Genomic DNA, 15,932 nt, shown 5'->3' with positions numbered 1-15,932 from the left:
TCTGTCTGCTATGAAACAGAAAAATACCAGCTCATGAACAATATTTTGTTTTAAAATTCATCATTCTGTAACCCCCATGATAATTGACTAGACATTTCTTAAAAATGGAGGCTAAAACCATTGTATGAAAGGTCTGATGGGAAGAGGACATATTAATGTGTCAGAGTAGAGGTTAATTGCCAGTTTTAGACAGTTGATTGAATGCTCAATGGTCTACAGGAAAATTCGTATTTTCCTCAGGTTATTGAAGCAATTTTGATATACTAATTGTTTCCAGAAATTTATCGTATGTTTATTTCATACCCTCAGGTATACACACATACAATATGTATACAATTACATATTCATATTTATGTATTGATTTCTTACTAATTACAAAGAAGAAAATGTACTTTGATGGGTTTTGGCTAAAGCAATCCTAATCTTTCATTATCTTACGTAATGCAACGGTGTGGCAACTTGAGGGCATGCTGATCAGAAGTACCTAATGTTATTTATGAACTGTTCTTCCCCAAAATACTTACCCTGAGTCTAATCAATCTGGAGCCTAGACCTAACTTTCAGTTTGCAGATAACTCAGAGGACAGAGGGTAAAGTTAAACACCACTGGGAGACAATGGTCAGGTACATCTAGAATGTGGACCATTTTATAAGACAACTGGCTGGCCTGGACATTTTAAATGTATGTAAATGACATTTTTTTTAAATGCAGTGAAAATTTTAGTTAAAAGGCACAGAAAAGACAAAAAACCTATTCAGTAAATATTGATTTGATCTAACAAAAGTATTTGTAAATGACTTTCTTGGTATCATTGGGGAAATTAAAAAATGAGTTGGCTGAATATTACATGATGTAATAGATTTATTGCTTAATTTCATAGGGATAATAATAGCATTTTTATTGTTCTTATAACGGATGATGCATAATGAAGTACTGGGGGTACAGCTATATTTCGACATACAAGGAAATTATTCACTTATACACATATCCACAAATCAGTCTAGCAATAATATTTGATTATATATTATCAGTTCATCTTCAAAAGAGCTAGCATGTTGCTTGTTCCATGTCAATATCCTAAGTAATCAGTGTTACTCAATTTGTGTTATACATTAAAATGACTAGGTAGCTTAAAAGAATATCAACAACAAATCAACTAAGCTAAGATCCCATTTATATTCCAGGTATCTATACTTTTTTAAAGCTTCCAAGATGATTCTGAAGGGTAGCCATAAAATGATCACACAGCAGAAGTCAGTCAGCTAACAAACACTGTGCTCCAGAGGACTACAATATGAGTATAATATTGCCTGGACAGAGAGAGAGGGTGAGCCTACTTTATCCTTGTGTAGCTTAATACTTATAGTCAAAAAACATGGAGAACAGATGGCAGCTAGTGGAAGGGGGGAGCTTAGGGGCTGGAAGGATTGAGCAAAAAAAAGAAAAAGGACTCATGGATAGACAACAGGGTGGTGATTGCTGGGGGGAGGGAGACATTAGTGGACTCAATGGTAATGGAAAAATATAATAAAGATTATTTAAAAAAAGAAATAACAACAAAAATCTTTTGACACTTTAAACACCAAATCACTAAATTAAAGTGATTTCTAACAAAATATTTGAGGATTAATACATATTACACAATCTTAGATATATAGATTGGATAGAGTTATTTGTATATGCTCTATTTAATGAACTTTAATTTTACAAAGAAGCTGAAAATTGGCAAGGCCCACAGACTCTGAGATCAATGGCCTAGCATCGAAATTTCCAGGCTCTGGCACATGAATCTGAGAGTTGGGCAAGTTACTCAAACTTTCTTTGTTTTAGTTTCCTCCTTTGTAAAACTTCTGTGACAGAAATCATCACCTGGTTGTCCTAATTAAATATGGAAATGTATAAGAGGTATTCAGAATTACTGAGAAAAAACTCAGTAAATGTTAGTCATTATTAATATTATTTCAGAAAGTGACAGGTTTTCAACACCTCATAGGACCAGAGTTGTGGTATTTGTTGGGCCTTAAAAGATTCGCAAATATTTTGCTTTACTATACCTAGTATACCAATGAAGTAGATACAAAATCTGGAGTCCTGCAGGATTTGAAAATGGCAAGAAGACTTCTTGCCGCCTATAAAAGACCCTCTTTAAACTTTAGAAAAATTCAGGGTTCACCTTTGACCCAGAAACTTTAGACAAAACCCCTGACAGTGGTATCTTTTAGTTCTTCCTGTGGAAGTTTTTGATCTGCATCTACACTGAAGCATGTATTTAGATTTAGAGTCGCCAAAAAGCTGGTGAGTACTTAAAAATCCTAGTAATATATATTGTCATTCAAATGAGCTCTGTTGTGTTGTGGTCATGTATTTTACACTGAAATATTTATTCCATTCTCATAAACTTAATTGATCTTTTTTCTTGACATTAATAATTGTATCTATCCATTTTCATATTCCAGTTTTCCACTGAAACTTATTACGTCAAAATAATTAAGCTATGATGGTGACTTAATGTGCTTTTTTAAACAACTGGTTTTATTCTTTAATTATACGATTGCTTTCACTATTCCTTTGTAGTAAAATTTTAAAATTTGTTTCACAGGTCCTTGCTACACGCGTGATTTACACATCGCTGCCTCTGCTCAAATGTCCTCTTCTCAAACTCATTTACATTCTTTATTTTCTACTTCCTACTTGTTTCATTTTATGTTTTATGTGCAGCTCACAATGCCTTTAACTTATATTGAGGTATTTTTTCCCCTAAGCAGTGCTATCACCATGGTGGAACCCATCAAATTCTGCACAGTGACTTATTTTTCCTACTATATTCCTCAGTTACCAAAGTAAAAGAGATCACTGCTAATGAAATCTAATACTGATGCAATAATATTTCTTGTTGTTCTAACCACCACCTGCACATCGTGTGTATTTTTCTGCAGCTCATGTGTACTGTTTGTTTAATGGATGGTATAAGCACTTCGCTCAGAGGACATGCCCTCTTCAACGCTTCAAAGAGCTCCAAAGCACAGAGTTGGCACTGAGCATTTGTTTTTAAATTGATGCGGCACAAGCTATATATTGTAAAAGTATACAGTTGTGGGTTTTTTATTATCAAGACTTGTGAATTCTGAGAGGAAAAAAACAACGTAGAGTCTAGAAATGACTGTGACACAAAATTACATTTTAGAAAGCATTCTACAAAGTACAAGCCTTCAAACTGTAAGAAAATGATCAATGTAAATGACATATTAGATTAAGAGAAGAAAAATATGTTTCAGTGATTTTTTGAAAACCATTTTCTAGGTTCTGGACAAGAGACTTCTTTTTTTTTTTCTTTTAAAGATTTTATTTATTTTTGAGAGGGGAAGGGAGGGAGAAAGAGAAGAGAAACATCAATACGTGGTTGCCTCTCATATGCCCCCTACTGGGGACCTGACCCACACCCCAGGCACGTGCCCTGACCAGGAGTCAAACCAGCAACACTTTGGCTCTCAGGCCAGAGTGCTATCCACTAAGCCACACCAGCCAGAGCGCTGACAAGAGATTTTAATTTATAAACTGGAAAACATTTAGACGAATCATATTTTATTAAGATAAAAGGCAACAAAGAAACTTTAAAATATAGATAAAATGGTCCTGGCCAGGTAGCTCAGTTGGTTGGATCATTGTCCCATTCACCAAAAACTTGAAGGTTTGATCCCCAGTCGGGGTGCCTATGGGAGGCTCTCCTCTCACACCAGTGTTCCTCTCTTTCTCTCTCTCTCTCTCCCCCCATGTCCTCTCTCTCTAAAATCAATAAAAACATATACTTTGGTGAGGGTTTAATAAATATATAACAAATATATATACACAAAACGTACAAATTTTATAGATTTCCTTTCTTTCAAAAAAACTTCACTAATTTTAAAAAGAGTAATGAAAACACTGATGTTCGAAGGAAAAAGGAGTGTAGATAAATGACATATCAAAAAGTAAACTCAAATGATAGAACATTCATTTGAGGGAAAGAAACAATTTTAAAAGAAAATCACATTGTAATTTTACTTACTGTTATTGCCAACTACTTATCTAGGAAAAGATTGTTACTATCGTGTCTATGTGAGTACAAGCCTAAAACCATCTTTCAGCCTAGTACAAGCCTAAAACCTCATTGTCTGTATATGTTGAAACCTGAAATGTTCACTTTTTTAAGATTTTATTTATTTATTTTAGAGAGAGGGGAAGTGAGGGAGAAAGAGAGGGAGTGAAATATCAATGCATGGTTGCCTCTTACACATCCCCTTCTGGGGACATGGCCCGCAACTAGTCGCATGCCCTGACTGAGAATCAAATGGGCGACGCCCTGGTTCACAGGCCCGCGCACAATCCACTGAGCTTCACCAGCCAGGGCCCGTTTCTCTATGCATGCATCTTATTCATTACGAGGACAACTTAATCATTTAATCATAAATTTTGGCAAAGGTAATTATTTTAACAACTAATGTATATTAACTATCATTTAAGGGATATGTGATAATTTTCATATTATTATATACTATTATATAATATACACATTATATAAACAGAGAGACTAAGCGACATAAGTTATATTTATATTTTGAATTATTAAGTGTCAAGCTCTGCCCTAAGTGTTTTCTCATTATAATTTATTTAAACCTTACAATGATCCTATTTGGATTATACTATTGCTATTTGCATCTTCCAATTAAGTAAAAACGAAGAGGAGGCATACTTTTTCCACTATTACACAGAAAGTGATAGAGGGAGGGCCCGAACCAGGCCGTTTGGTGCCAGGGTCCAGGCCCTCACCACATTTACAGAGGATGCCTCTGGGGGATAGGTTTAAATGCACACTTCATTTTCTATCGTTGCTCCTCTGTGGTACTTTTCCTGCAATAATATTTTTGGACAAATGCTTTGAAATAAGGGAAATGAGGTATTCCTATTTCTAAAATTAAAAGTGAGGCATAATATATGGCAAAGTGTTTTAAAAATAAGTATATTCTGGTATTTAAAAAATACACATGTAACTGAATGTAAGTAACCTATTTTCAATATACAAAACACGTTTCCGGCATTATCATAAAATAAAGTAATTTCTAATTAATATATCTGCCTTTGTGTTTTGTTTAGACAATGAGAAAAAGGAGGGTGATCTAAATTTAACTCCTTCTGGAGTCAGAAAAAATATAAGAATTAAGTTTAATAGTCATATACAAGGCTCACTTAATCCCAATAAAGTCTGGGTATATAAGTTTGTAACTAATTACATAAAACTGGTATCACCCACCTTAGTTACATCCATAAAGAGAGGAATAGAAAATAAACTAAACAGTTCATTTGTTGACTGAAAGGAATTAGATTTTTGAGGTGATTTTATAGATTATATATTATAATGATTTTAAAGAAGAAAACCTTCATTTCAGAACTGAACTAAATTGTGTTATAGCCTGAATGTATAGTGAATGCCTCATACTGTAATAATAAAAAATACAGTTAGATGAACTCTAATGTACAACACTATATAATGTGTGAGGAGGCTGACTATATCAGTCAGGGTCCAATTAGGAGACAGAACCACACCAGTAATTTGAAAAGAACAAGTTATGGTAAGTGTTAGAGAAGCTGTAAAGAAAACGGAACCTTTGTTCATTACTCATGGGAATGTAAACTAGTATAGCCACTAGGGAAGAACATATGGAAGTTCCTCAGAAAAATTAAGAATAGAAATACCATAGGACCAACTGAGCAACCACTCTTCTGGAAATCTGAAAACATTTATTCGTAAAGATACATGTGCCCCTATGTTTACTGCAGCATTATGTATAGAGGACGAGCTATGGAAACATAAGTGCCCTGTGATAGGTGATTGGATACAGAAGATGTGGTACATACATACAGTGGAATACTACTCAGTCATAAGAGAAGATGAAGTACTGCAGTTGTGATGACATGGGTGGACCTTGAGAATATCGTGCTAAGTGAAATAAATCAGAAAAAGTCAAGAACCATATGATTTCACTCATGTGAGAGATATGAATGAACAGACAAACAGACAAAAACTCACAGACACAGACAATAGTATAGTGGTTACCAGGGGGAAGGGGGTGGGAAGTCAAATGCTATATGGTGACAGAAGGCAATTTGAGTTTGGGTGATAAACATACAATGTAATATACAGATGATGTGTTATAAAACTATATATTCCAAGTCTATATAATTTCACTAATGACTTTCACCTCAATAAATTTAATTAAAAGAATTATGAACCAGTAAAAATACTTACTAACTTCTAAAATAGGTAAACAAGGAGTAGTTCAGAGTACAGAAGCAGCGACGGCAGAACACAGCCGTTGCCTACAGAGCTGAGGGCGAGGGAACCAGGCAGGGCCTCCCACTGCTAGTCTACAAGTCAGGTGTCTTTGGAGAGGTTGCAGCTACCACAGGAACCCAGCTGGTGACCCAGTGAGCAGGCCCCGGAGGGTGAGGGCTGCAGGTGGTCCCTGGATCTTGTCCCTGGAGGACACAGGACCTTATCAGAAGGTTTAGGGTAGAGCTCCACCATCATGTAAATGCTACCAGAGTCCCCACATACCAGTCTGTTAAGTGACGCATGGGAAACAACACTCTAGAAAATGGAAGCTAATCCTCCCATCCTGCTGTTCTGGCTTATAGTATCCCTAAAACTGGCAAAGCCCCTCAAATTGGCAAAGTCCCTAAAATTGACACAGCCTAATGTCTATCAGCTGGCACAGGAGAAACATCTATAGAGTGTACCTCTGGCAACACAAGAAAGAGCAAAGAAGCACTTGGAGAAGAAAGACAATAAAATGAATAACTGGCCTGCTGTTACTTCATCCTTGGTTATGGAAACCAATAATGATAAACCTGTGTAAGGTCACATGTTTATGCTTACAGCCACGAATAATAGTTTCTTGGTTCTTTTTATAAATGTGGTTCCCCAGTATATCATTCTGACTTCAAATTATTTACCGATTATTTAACAGCTTACTGTTTTATTGAGGCATAGATAAATTATATAAACTGTAAGTGTACAACTTAAAAAAATTTTTACAAATATATATACACTCATGTGCCTACCACCTAAGACAAGATAAAACCTGTATCAGCATCTTGGAAGGCTCACTCTTGCTTTTGCAAAGTGGTAATCATTTATATTCTAAATATTCCCTTAAAAATCTTTACTCATTATCTTACATGTTTAATATAACTCATAGAAAGTTTAAAGGCAAATAATGGAATTTTGGAACAGAAACTAAGTGTGCAAAAAGCTACTTTTAATTCAAGACTTATTTAATTTAATCATTCTACATTTCTTTCTAAAGTTGTCAAAGTACTCTATAGAAATTGTTATTCTACTCTTCTTTTTGTATAAGTTGGTAATAATCAGCAATTTCTTTCTCATTATTTCAAAGAAAAGGGAATAAAATATAAGTAACACACAACCTCAAACATCCCTCTGCTCTTTTGCACAGAAATAGAGAGGAAATTCAAGTTTTTGAGAATAAATTCTTCTTCACTAATACCAAACTGTTCTCTTAAAGTGAAAAAATTCTCCATGTACATGATTCAAATAACTAACAATATCAAATACCTAGCAATAATTTGGGTTACTAAAGAAGTGACTTAAATACATGTAGAAAACATCATTTTGAGTATATATTATTTCTTCAAAACTCATAGCCTTTAACATAAAAATGTACAACATATTATTACATAATTTTACTGCAAATAATAAGAGAAAAGTAACATGTTAAATAGGAGAAACAGAGTTATTTTTTATGTAATATTTTAAGACATTTGGGTTTTAGAGTTGTTCAAAATTTCAGTTGAATATATTTAACCAGTTAACCACTATGAACTTAGTAACCCAAGAGGCTCAAGAAATTTGATTTTGTAAGGTTTTCTTATCCCTGTGTATTATAAGATTTGTAAATAGCTATTTTAATATTTCATATTATCATATAGAATTTAAAAATTATCATTTTGAAGTTGGACACATTCAACTACATATTTTATTTTCCTACTAGATTTCCATCACAAGTCAAAAGTCTTTGAACTTGTGATTAGGCTTCGTGGCCTGAAGGTGGTGAGTGTTTTGCAGGAGGTTTTATTTCAATGCCTGCCTCCACTGGACTCATTTCAATTTTTTTTCTAATGGGAAGCATACTTTAAACAGCCTTAATTTCATGTTTCTCATACATTATTTTATTTTATTGCCCTTCCCTGAGAGCACTTATAATCAACATATTTTTTTAAGTTTTATATTTGGTAATATTTTGTTGGTTCTTTGTTTCCTGTTGTAATGGGCTTTCAAAAATTAAGCGAATTTGCAGATTTCCCAAACAAGCACATCCATAAAGGACAGTGTGATGTTAGAAGGTTCCTGGATTAAGTAATACAATGTAAATGCTTTCTGCATTACCCATTTGCTGACTAGGAAGTGAGGAAGATTGCCAATGGGTTCATTTGGCAAATAGGGAGAAAATTACTATTTTAAAATAAAATACAAAATTTATTACATGAACCATATTTTAGTCTTAATCACATTCAATTTGGGAGTATCCTCTTGCATTTAAATATAAGGAAATGATGTCAGGAGCTGACCTATTATTTTCAAACAAAAATTATCACACACGAAACAAATTACCTTTCCTAGTTTATATGTTCACTTCAAAGTATTTTAATGAATTAACACTCTTCATAGCTTCATGAAATATATGTTTAAAAGGTTTTAGCAAAAGTAATGCTGTATTTACTTTTATTTTTTAACTTTATTTTTATTTTTTACACTATTACAGATGTTCCCATTCCCCCCTTCCCTTTGCCCTCCTCGACCCAGCCCTCACCCCTCCTCTCCTCAGGCCAGCACCTCACTGCTATGTGTGTCTGTGGGTTATGCATATATGCTCTTTGGCTAATCCCTTCGCCTTTAATGGCCTTAAGTGAACGTCCATCGATGCTACTCCTATTTCCTTCATCCTTGCTTAGGAAGGATATTTGGTCACACATACTCCTACGCACACTGCTGTTATTCACCCTGAACTCAGGTCTCTTCTTTCCATCTCCCATCTATTTTTTATTATTATTCCAGGTTTCTTCCTCTTCCTTCCTTCCTCCCCACCCACTCAAGCCAACCACCCACTGAAATTCTGAGTTCTGCTCTTCAGTAGTTTTTCAAAGTGAGCACTTTCCCCCGTTTCCCTTCAGACATACTTTTACATGCCTCACTCTTCCTCGGAGACCATGCGCTCACCTCAGCTCTGCAATCATTCTCCGACCTCTACTTATCCCCACAGAGGTTTAGACCATTTCCTGCACTGCCATTTCCCTTTCCATAACGAAATATTTCTTTGGAGGGGGCAGCCAAAAATCCCAAAAAGTAAATTCCAAGAACCAGGGCAGTAACGGCTTTGAATTAGATGAGTAATTTTGCAAAGCTATGGTAATACTAAAGTGCACTCTGGTTAATGCCTAGCTGATTGCATTTTCATTTGTAAGGAGGAGGTGCTGCCAAGCGCTTCAACTACGCTTATGTGTAACAGCACTCGTTACCTAGGATTCCGTGCTATTTCAGAGCTCTTCTGAATAACCTTGGATCTTTGGGATGTGAAGTGTGATATTGTGCACAAGTGTCTGCAGACTCCAGAAAGCACGTCATAATAAAAACAATGTAAGGCAATATATAAAAAGTAATGTTATAGCCATCAATTTCTAGACAGTGTTTTTTTGTAATAAATTAGAGAAAAGAGGCACGAAAAATGCACCTCTAATAATTTCACATTTTCAAAAGTGGCTTCAGATTGTTTACATTTAATTTGCAAAGTAAAATTTCATTATTAATCTTTATGTGCTGTGAAATAAACTGTTATCCATTTACTCATTAGCTCAATAAATATTTATTGAACACCAACCATCTGCCAAACACAGTTCAACACAGTTCATGACTTCATGAACAATGAAGCCATGATTTGCAACTTACCATGGGCCATGCGATGAAACCAATAGTAGCCAAAGTCAACTCCTAAGAAGGTTAAATACCAAGTCCATGGAGAATCCCAAGGTAAACTGATGAGCCTGTAGTTCTCCCAGATATAAATGTAACTGGTCAATTCAATGCTCCTGGAAAACAAACTGGAAAAATAAAATTCACAAGCAATGATGATACTACATTTCAGATGTAAAATTATGCTAAAAACAGTTTATGTAATATTTTAAAATTAATACATTTATATGTAAAAATAACATCCTTTCCCCTTCTTTATTTTTTCCTATTACTCACTCCATCACACCTTTTAAGAGGCTCAGTTTTCTTAGTATCCACACCACTCACCTGATGTTTCCTTTGTTTCATAGTTACCACGAATGGCACCCATTTGCATTCTCAATTTCATGGAATTTAGGAAGCCATTCCATTCTTATGTCTCCCAGAATGCTTTTCATGGAACCCATAAACAAACATTATGAAACTTTGACTTACTTTCTGTACTTGTCAGCTCTCAATTTTAATGAACACAAGGTTGCTTTTTAAATAAAATATAGAAAGTAAAAATTATAAATGGCAATTTAAAAAGAGGACTGCAAATTGCCTACTGCATTAAAATATGTTAATCCCATAACATTTGCCTTTGGTTAAAGCTGCCTCTGGCTAACTATTCTCTCTCCTCTCTCTCTCTCTCTCTCTCTCTCTCTCTCTCTCTCTCTCTCCCCCCCCCTTCCCTCCCTCCTTCCTCTCTTACACACACATACACACACGCACACGCACATGCACACACACCCCTAATGATTTTTTTCCTAATGATTTTTAGATGTTACTCTTAATATTACAAATTGGATACTCATAGCATTTCAATATTTCTTACTACTTTCAAGGTATAAGGTAATGATATTTCCCTTATAAATAAAGTATATCAAACTAGTTAAAATAAACAATTGTTTTTAAAATTCAGAGAACAGAATATGCCTTGCAACCTATTCTACCAAGCTGTAACTTGTAAATTCCTACTTTAAGAACTTTCAAAAAGTATGCAAAATATACTTCAACTTTAGTGTGATAATTTTCTATTTAACTTCTCTGTGATTAAATTTAAGATCAGACTCAAGATAATCATTCGTTTTATCATTTTTATAAATTTGATTGAATTAAATATTTTCTTCGATATTTATCATTAATATATCAAATGAATTGATAGGTCTACCTAACAAAGTTTATTTATAAACCACAAACAAATGAGGTAATTCTTAAATATTCTAATTTTAAACAGAAGTTGAAGAACCAGCTTCAATTAGTATATTGTTAAAATTCAGCATTTTAATAGTATTTCCCTTTACACGGTCAGCTTCTGTGGCAACCAGGCCTTTACTTTTAATGTACTTTTGATTTAATTATGATATGACTTAATTGATTAAGTAACTTAAAAATTGTCCCACATTTTGAATGCCTCTATTATTTAATCTATAAAACAGTAGGCCACTTTACAACAGCATGTTATTTACAACAGTTATTTATTAGATAAATAACTAATAGAAATGCCAAGTAACTATACTTTTGAAAAGGACTGCATATCATTAGATCTTTCAACCCAATTTTCAACTCGAGATTGTTTTTGGTCTGTAAAATGGCACTTATACCCAGAGGGCAAAAGGGACCTAAGAAAGACACAGACCACTTCAGATTGGTGGATGGCAAGTTTAATAAACAAGAAAACTTAAACACAAAGCTTGTCTGAGGCAACCGTAAGACGAGAAAACCTCTGCGCCAGCCTGCCAGAATCTTAAAAGTGTAGCCAGGCAGAGCTTGGAGATATTGAGGGTTTGGTCCCAGGCCACCGCAATAAAGCGAGTCATAACCTTTTTGTTGATGGAGGGTCTTGCCTTCAATTTGTAAAATTACGCAACACCTGTGAAACGCAGTAAAGTGAATTGCAAAAAAATGAGGTATGTCTGTGTAGAGGCCTTAACTAGGTCCAGTCACGTATTGAATCCAGATGGTCTCAGCAACACCTTACTCCCTCAAGGCTCCGTCCTGAAACAGCTGCTGCTAGGAAGAGGAGGCAGAAAGTACTACCCAAGGACAGGAGATGGGTGAGAAGCCCCTAATTGCCCAGGCCCGGCTCATGGGCCATCCGGCATTCCTCTTGATGACCTTCAACAATCATATGGCTGGAAGGAGCATTTTCATCCCCGAGTGTGAGTCCTTGACTCAAAAGAGCTGTCTGCCCAGAACTCCTGCCACAACCCCGGCCGTGTTCTGGATACTCCACAATCCCCTGTCAAAGTGGCCCAAGCCTGCTCGTGGGACCTTTTGGGGCCTTGTCCCTGGTCTTCCAATTTGTCTTATAGGTTACTTATCAAAGTAGGGGGTAGACCACATTTTATTTTAAAGCATGTTAGCTTGGTTGGTAACTTTTATTTATTTACACGAGGGCTTCTCAAGTGTTACTATTGACACTTGAACAAGACAATTCTTTTTTTGTCAGGGTCTGTTCTAAGGAAACAGATTACGAGATCTTAAAATTATTTCCTATCACCCATTAATACAGGGTTAACCGTACTTTTAGGTAAAACTGATAAATAATATCAATTTTATATGGTTACACCCAATAATTTCTCTAAAGCAAGGATTCTTGACACTATTGCCATTTGGGCCCAATAATTCTTTGTCCTGAAGGCTTGTCCTAGGAATTGTAGAATATGTGGCAGCATCTCTGATCTCCATTTGCTAGATGCCAGTGGCACAATCCACTAACCAAATTGTGACAACAAAATAGCAACATCTGCCGGGGACCAAAATTGCCCCAGCTAATAACCCTAAAAAATGACAGATCTGGAAAGAAAAATTCAAAATGAGAATATGCAACAGAAAGTTGGAATAATCTACAGTGTTTTACATAAGCTTTAGCACACCTTGCCAAAACCGATCCATTCATGGATTCATTCAGTTATTCAATAAATTCATAGTAAGAGACTACTGGACAGTACAGGGAGGGCACATAGGTGAACAGGGCAAACATAATCACCAGCCACATCAAGGTCTTATCAATTCAGAATCTTTTTTAAAAGTTGTTATCTCTCTTGTCTGTGCAGATGACAATCAAAATAGATTTTAGGACACCAAGACTTCAATAAGAGGGAGAGGGTCCCTGGAAAAGTCCCATTTTTGTAAAACAAAGAGAACCTGCCTGTGCTTGAAATTTTTTTTATTTCCTGTACAGGTGCCAGATCTTGAGCAGACACCCCATTTATTACTTTGTCAACTTACTTATTAGGGTTGACACAAATCGAGCTGAAATATGCCTGACATACTACAGTCAAGGGTTGTTGTTTTTTTTTCACACTTTAGCAGGAAGCCAAACTTTCCTCCAGGCGAAGGGAAGAGGGGAGAAGCTGTGGGAGTTAAATTCCCTGCTTTCTATCAGCAAGATGAATATGATCTTCTTCCATCCTAAATGGGAAAAAACAGCCACGGACTGCCCACAACTAAAAACAATTCGGCAGAGGGATACAGCTGGGAAATGATTATCAAGCTCTGGAAAGCCCTTGATTGCAGGAAATAGCACCTACATTTTCAAAAATGTTCCCACCAGACCTTGAATCATAAACCAAAGCGCCTTCCTCTTTCTTCTCCAAATTCCTTCGTCTTCTCCCAGCCCCCACCCCATCCCCAAGTCCATGAGTCTGCACTCTGGAATTCAAACCTCAGCTCTGTAAACCCCGTCCTGTGAGAGGTGACATATGTAATCCGTATGTATATGGTGAGCTTATTGTATCACATGGAGATGGAACATTGGGTACTACAGGGGCTTTGAATAACCAAATACTAGGTCCCTTTTACTTACTAAGTTTGAAATGCAAGACCAAAAAAGTGATCTAAATCTAAGGAGACATTAGGAGCCTCAAATAAACAACCTGTATATGTGGAGGCTCTCCTCTCACCGTCTGTTTTGCTTTGTAAATTCTCTTCAAATAGCTATTTTCTCTTGGGTCTGAGGTCTGTCTTCTGGAAAACAAAAGGGAGCTATTTTTTTTATGTGCTTATATAACATTTTCTCTCAACACTAGAAATTTGTCCTGTCAATATTTAGTTGCTATAAAAAAATCTGGTGAGGCACTAAATGGCTATTCTGGTTATGATCCTGGATTTTTAAAAAAGAGAACATTGTTCTGATGTTCAGATTTTAAAATAATTAACAAATTGAATAAACATTCTTTGGGGATTGAGATGACTAATTAGAGCTAATTAGTTACAACCGTCATCTCAGTTTGAATGTAAAATACAAAGGTAACGTCGGGCATGTCATTCACCCTTGCAGAGGTGAGAGCATTAGGCTGAATGGACCACAAAATTATCTAGATCTCATTGCAAACTGTTAAAATTTCAGAGCAACTTTCAGCAGTATGAATTACGCAGGACTCATGACATCTGCCACTTTATACCACTTCACAACTATCATTAGAACTGGGTGTGACATCTGATTTGGCCAGATTGTGCAAAGTAGAAAAAAGTAAATTAGAGATTTTTATTTCTAATAATCTTGTTCCCTAAATCAGAAAATAAATCAATATTTAGATGAAATTATTCTAAATATCCTTCCAAGCTTCAGAAAGTTATAAATAAATAAATTTGTATATTATTTGTATTCTATAGGTACTGGCTTTTCCAAGACATGCTGTTATTTATTCATTTCAAAATTTCTTAAGCCTGGCCCAAGAACTTGCTCTGGTTATCTGTAAAGCTTCTGCCACTTTTGCTCCATCTAGTGGAATATTAATTTTTGCTCAGTAGTAACAAAATACACAATGCAACCTCTACCTTCTGCAGACAGATAAAATTTGTACTACTGTTACTTACTGTGAAATAACATGTGTTCATGAAACAATTATTTAATTTAATTTAATTTTACTGAAACCACAAAATCATAGATTTTATAAACACAATATGGTAGATATAGGAGTAAATTTGCTTTATTTTTCACTGTGCAAGAAGTAAATTACTTCAAGTAATCCAATTACTCTATTGAACAAGCATATAAATCCAGACTAATAAACATAAGGAAGTTTGCATTCATTAAGGAAGGTTATTCTAACAGCAATCTCTGAAGCTACACAATTACTAACAAAGTCTATTACTAAGGTTTCTAAGGTTAAATTTTAGAGGAAATGGAGTGTTCTGCCTACCAAATATAATTAACAAACCAGCCAGTTTTTAAATTTTATTTTCGTCACAGGGGATATTCTATTAATTATTTTCTGGGTTAATAAATGCATTACTAGTATTATTAAATATTTTTATTAACATTGCCCAAATGCATTTATCTCTTATTTTGGACAAAAAATAACTATTTATAAAAGTCATCACCCAAAATGACAGGCATTCATTTGTAGAAGTCTGATGTTGCAAATGGCAGTATTGTCTTTGATTCTAAAGTCTAGTATAAAAACCCAGTGTACAATTTTTCCTCATCCAGCCCCACCCCAAGGAGCCTGAAGTATTTTAAAGAAGTTTAATTTCCTCCTCTTTAAATTTCTTTTTTGAAATATTCTTCTCAGGAATGGAAAATTCCAGGGCAGTCATGGCCGGTAAAACTGTGCATACGTACAGTTGAACATTGCGGAGTTAACTCCATGGTGAAATTTGGCAGTGACCCATTTGTATTAAAAGTGGAGTGTCCCCAACTTATTTGAAAATTTACCTACTTAAATTATCCCTCCAATCTTTTGCATTTTGATTTATAATCTGCTGTTTCAACAGAATAAATGAACCCATTAAAAACAAACATACTGTAGATATTTATATCGGGAATAAAATTTCTCTGGGGAGGATGCAATTTATGGAAGCAGAAACATTGGAAGGAAGTAACAAATTGAGGTCCCGGTTTTCTAATGAAGGATTGGAAATTGAGTTCTCCTTAAA

General features: G+C 35.2%; 1 protein-coding gene across 2 annotated transcripts in view; it reads right to left on the bottom strand.

Annotated features, from left to right (window-relative positions):
* The window catches only part of AGMO (alkylglycerol monooxygenase), a 286,481-nt gene that overhangs the window by 264,829 nt on the left and 5,720 nt on the right, over positions 1-15,932 (bottom strand). For both annotated transcript variants that reach the window (XM_036010553.1, XM_028525865.2), the window contains exon 3: positions 10,002-10,153. In XM_036010553.1, the coding sequence (XP_035866446.1) occupies positions 10,002-10,153 (152 nt within the window). The remainder of the gene's footprint in view (positions 1-10,001; positions 10,154-15,932) is intronic.

Source organism: Phyllostomus discolor, chromosome 10, assembly GCF_004126475.2.
Source record: "Phyllostomus discolor isolate MPI-MPIP mPhyDis1 chromosome 10, mPhyDis1.pri.v3, whole genome shotgun sequence".
Taxonomy (NCBI): Eukaryota; Metazoa; Chordata; class Mammalia; order Chiroptera; family Phyllostomidae; genus Phyllostomus; species Phyllostomus discolor.
The sequence above is the reverse complement of the archived record's forward strand: the minus strand, read 5'-3'. Positions and strand labels throughout refer to the sequence as shown.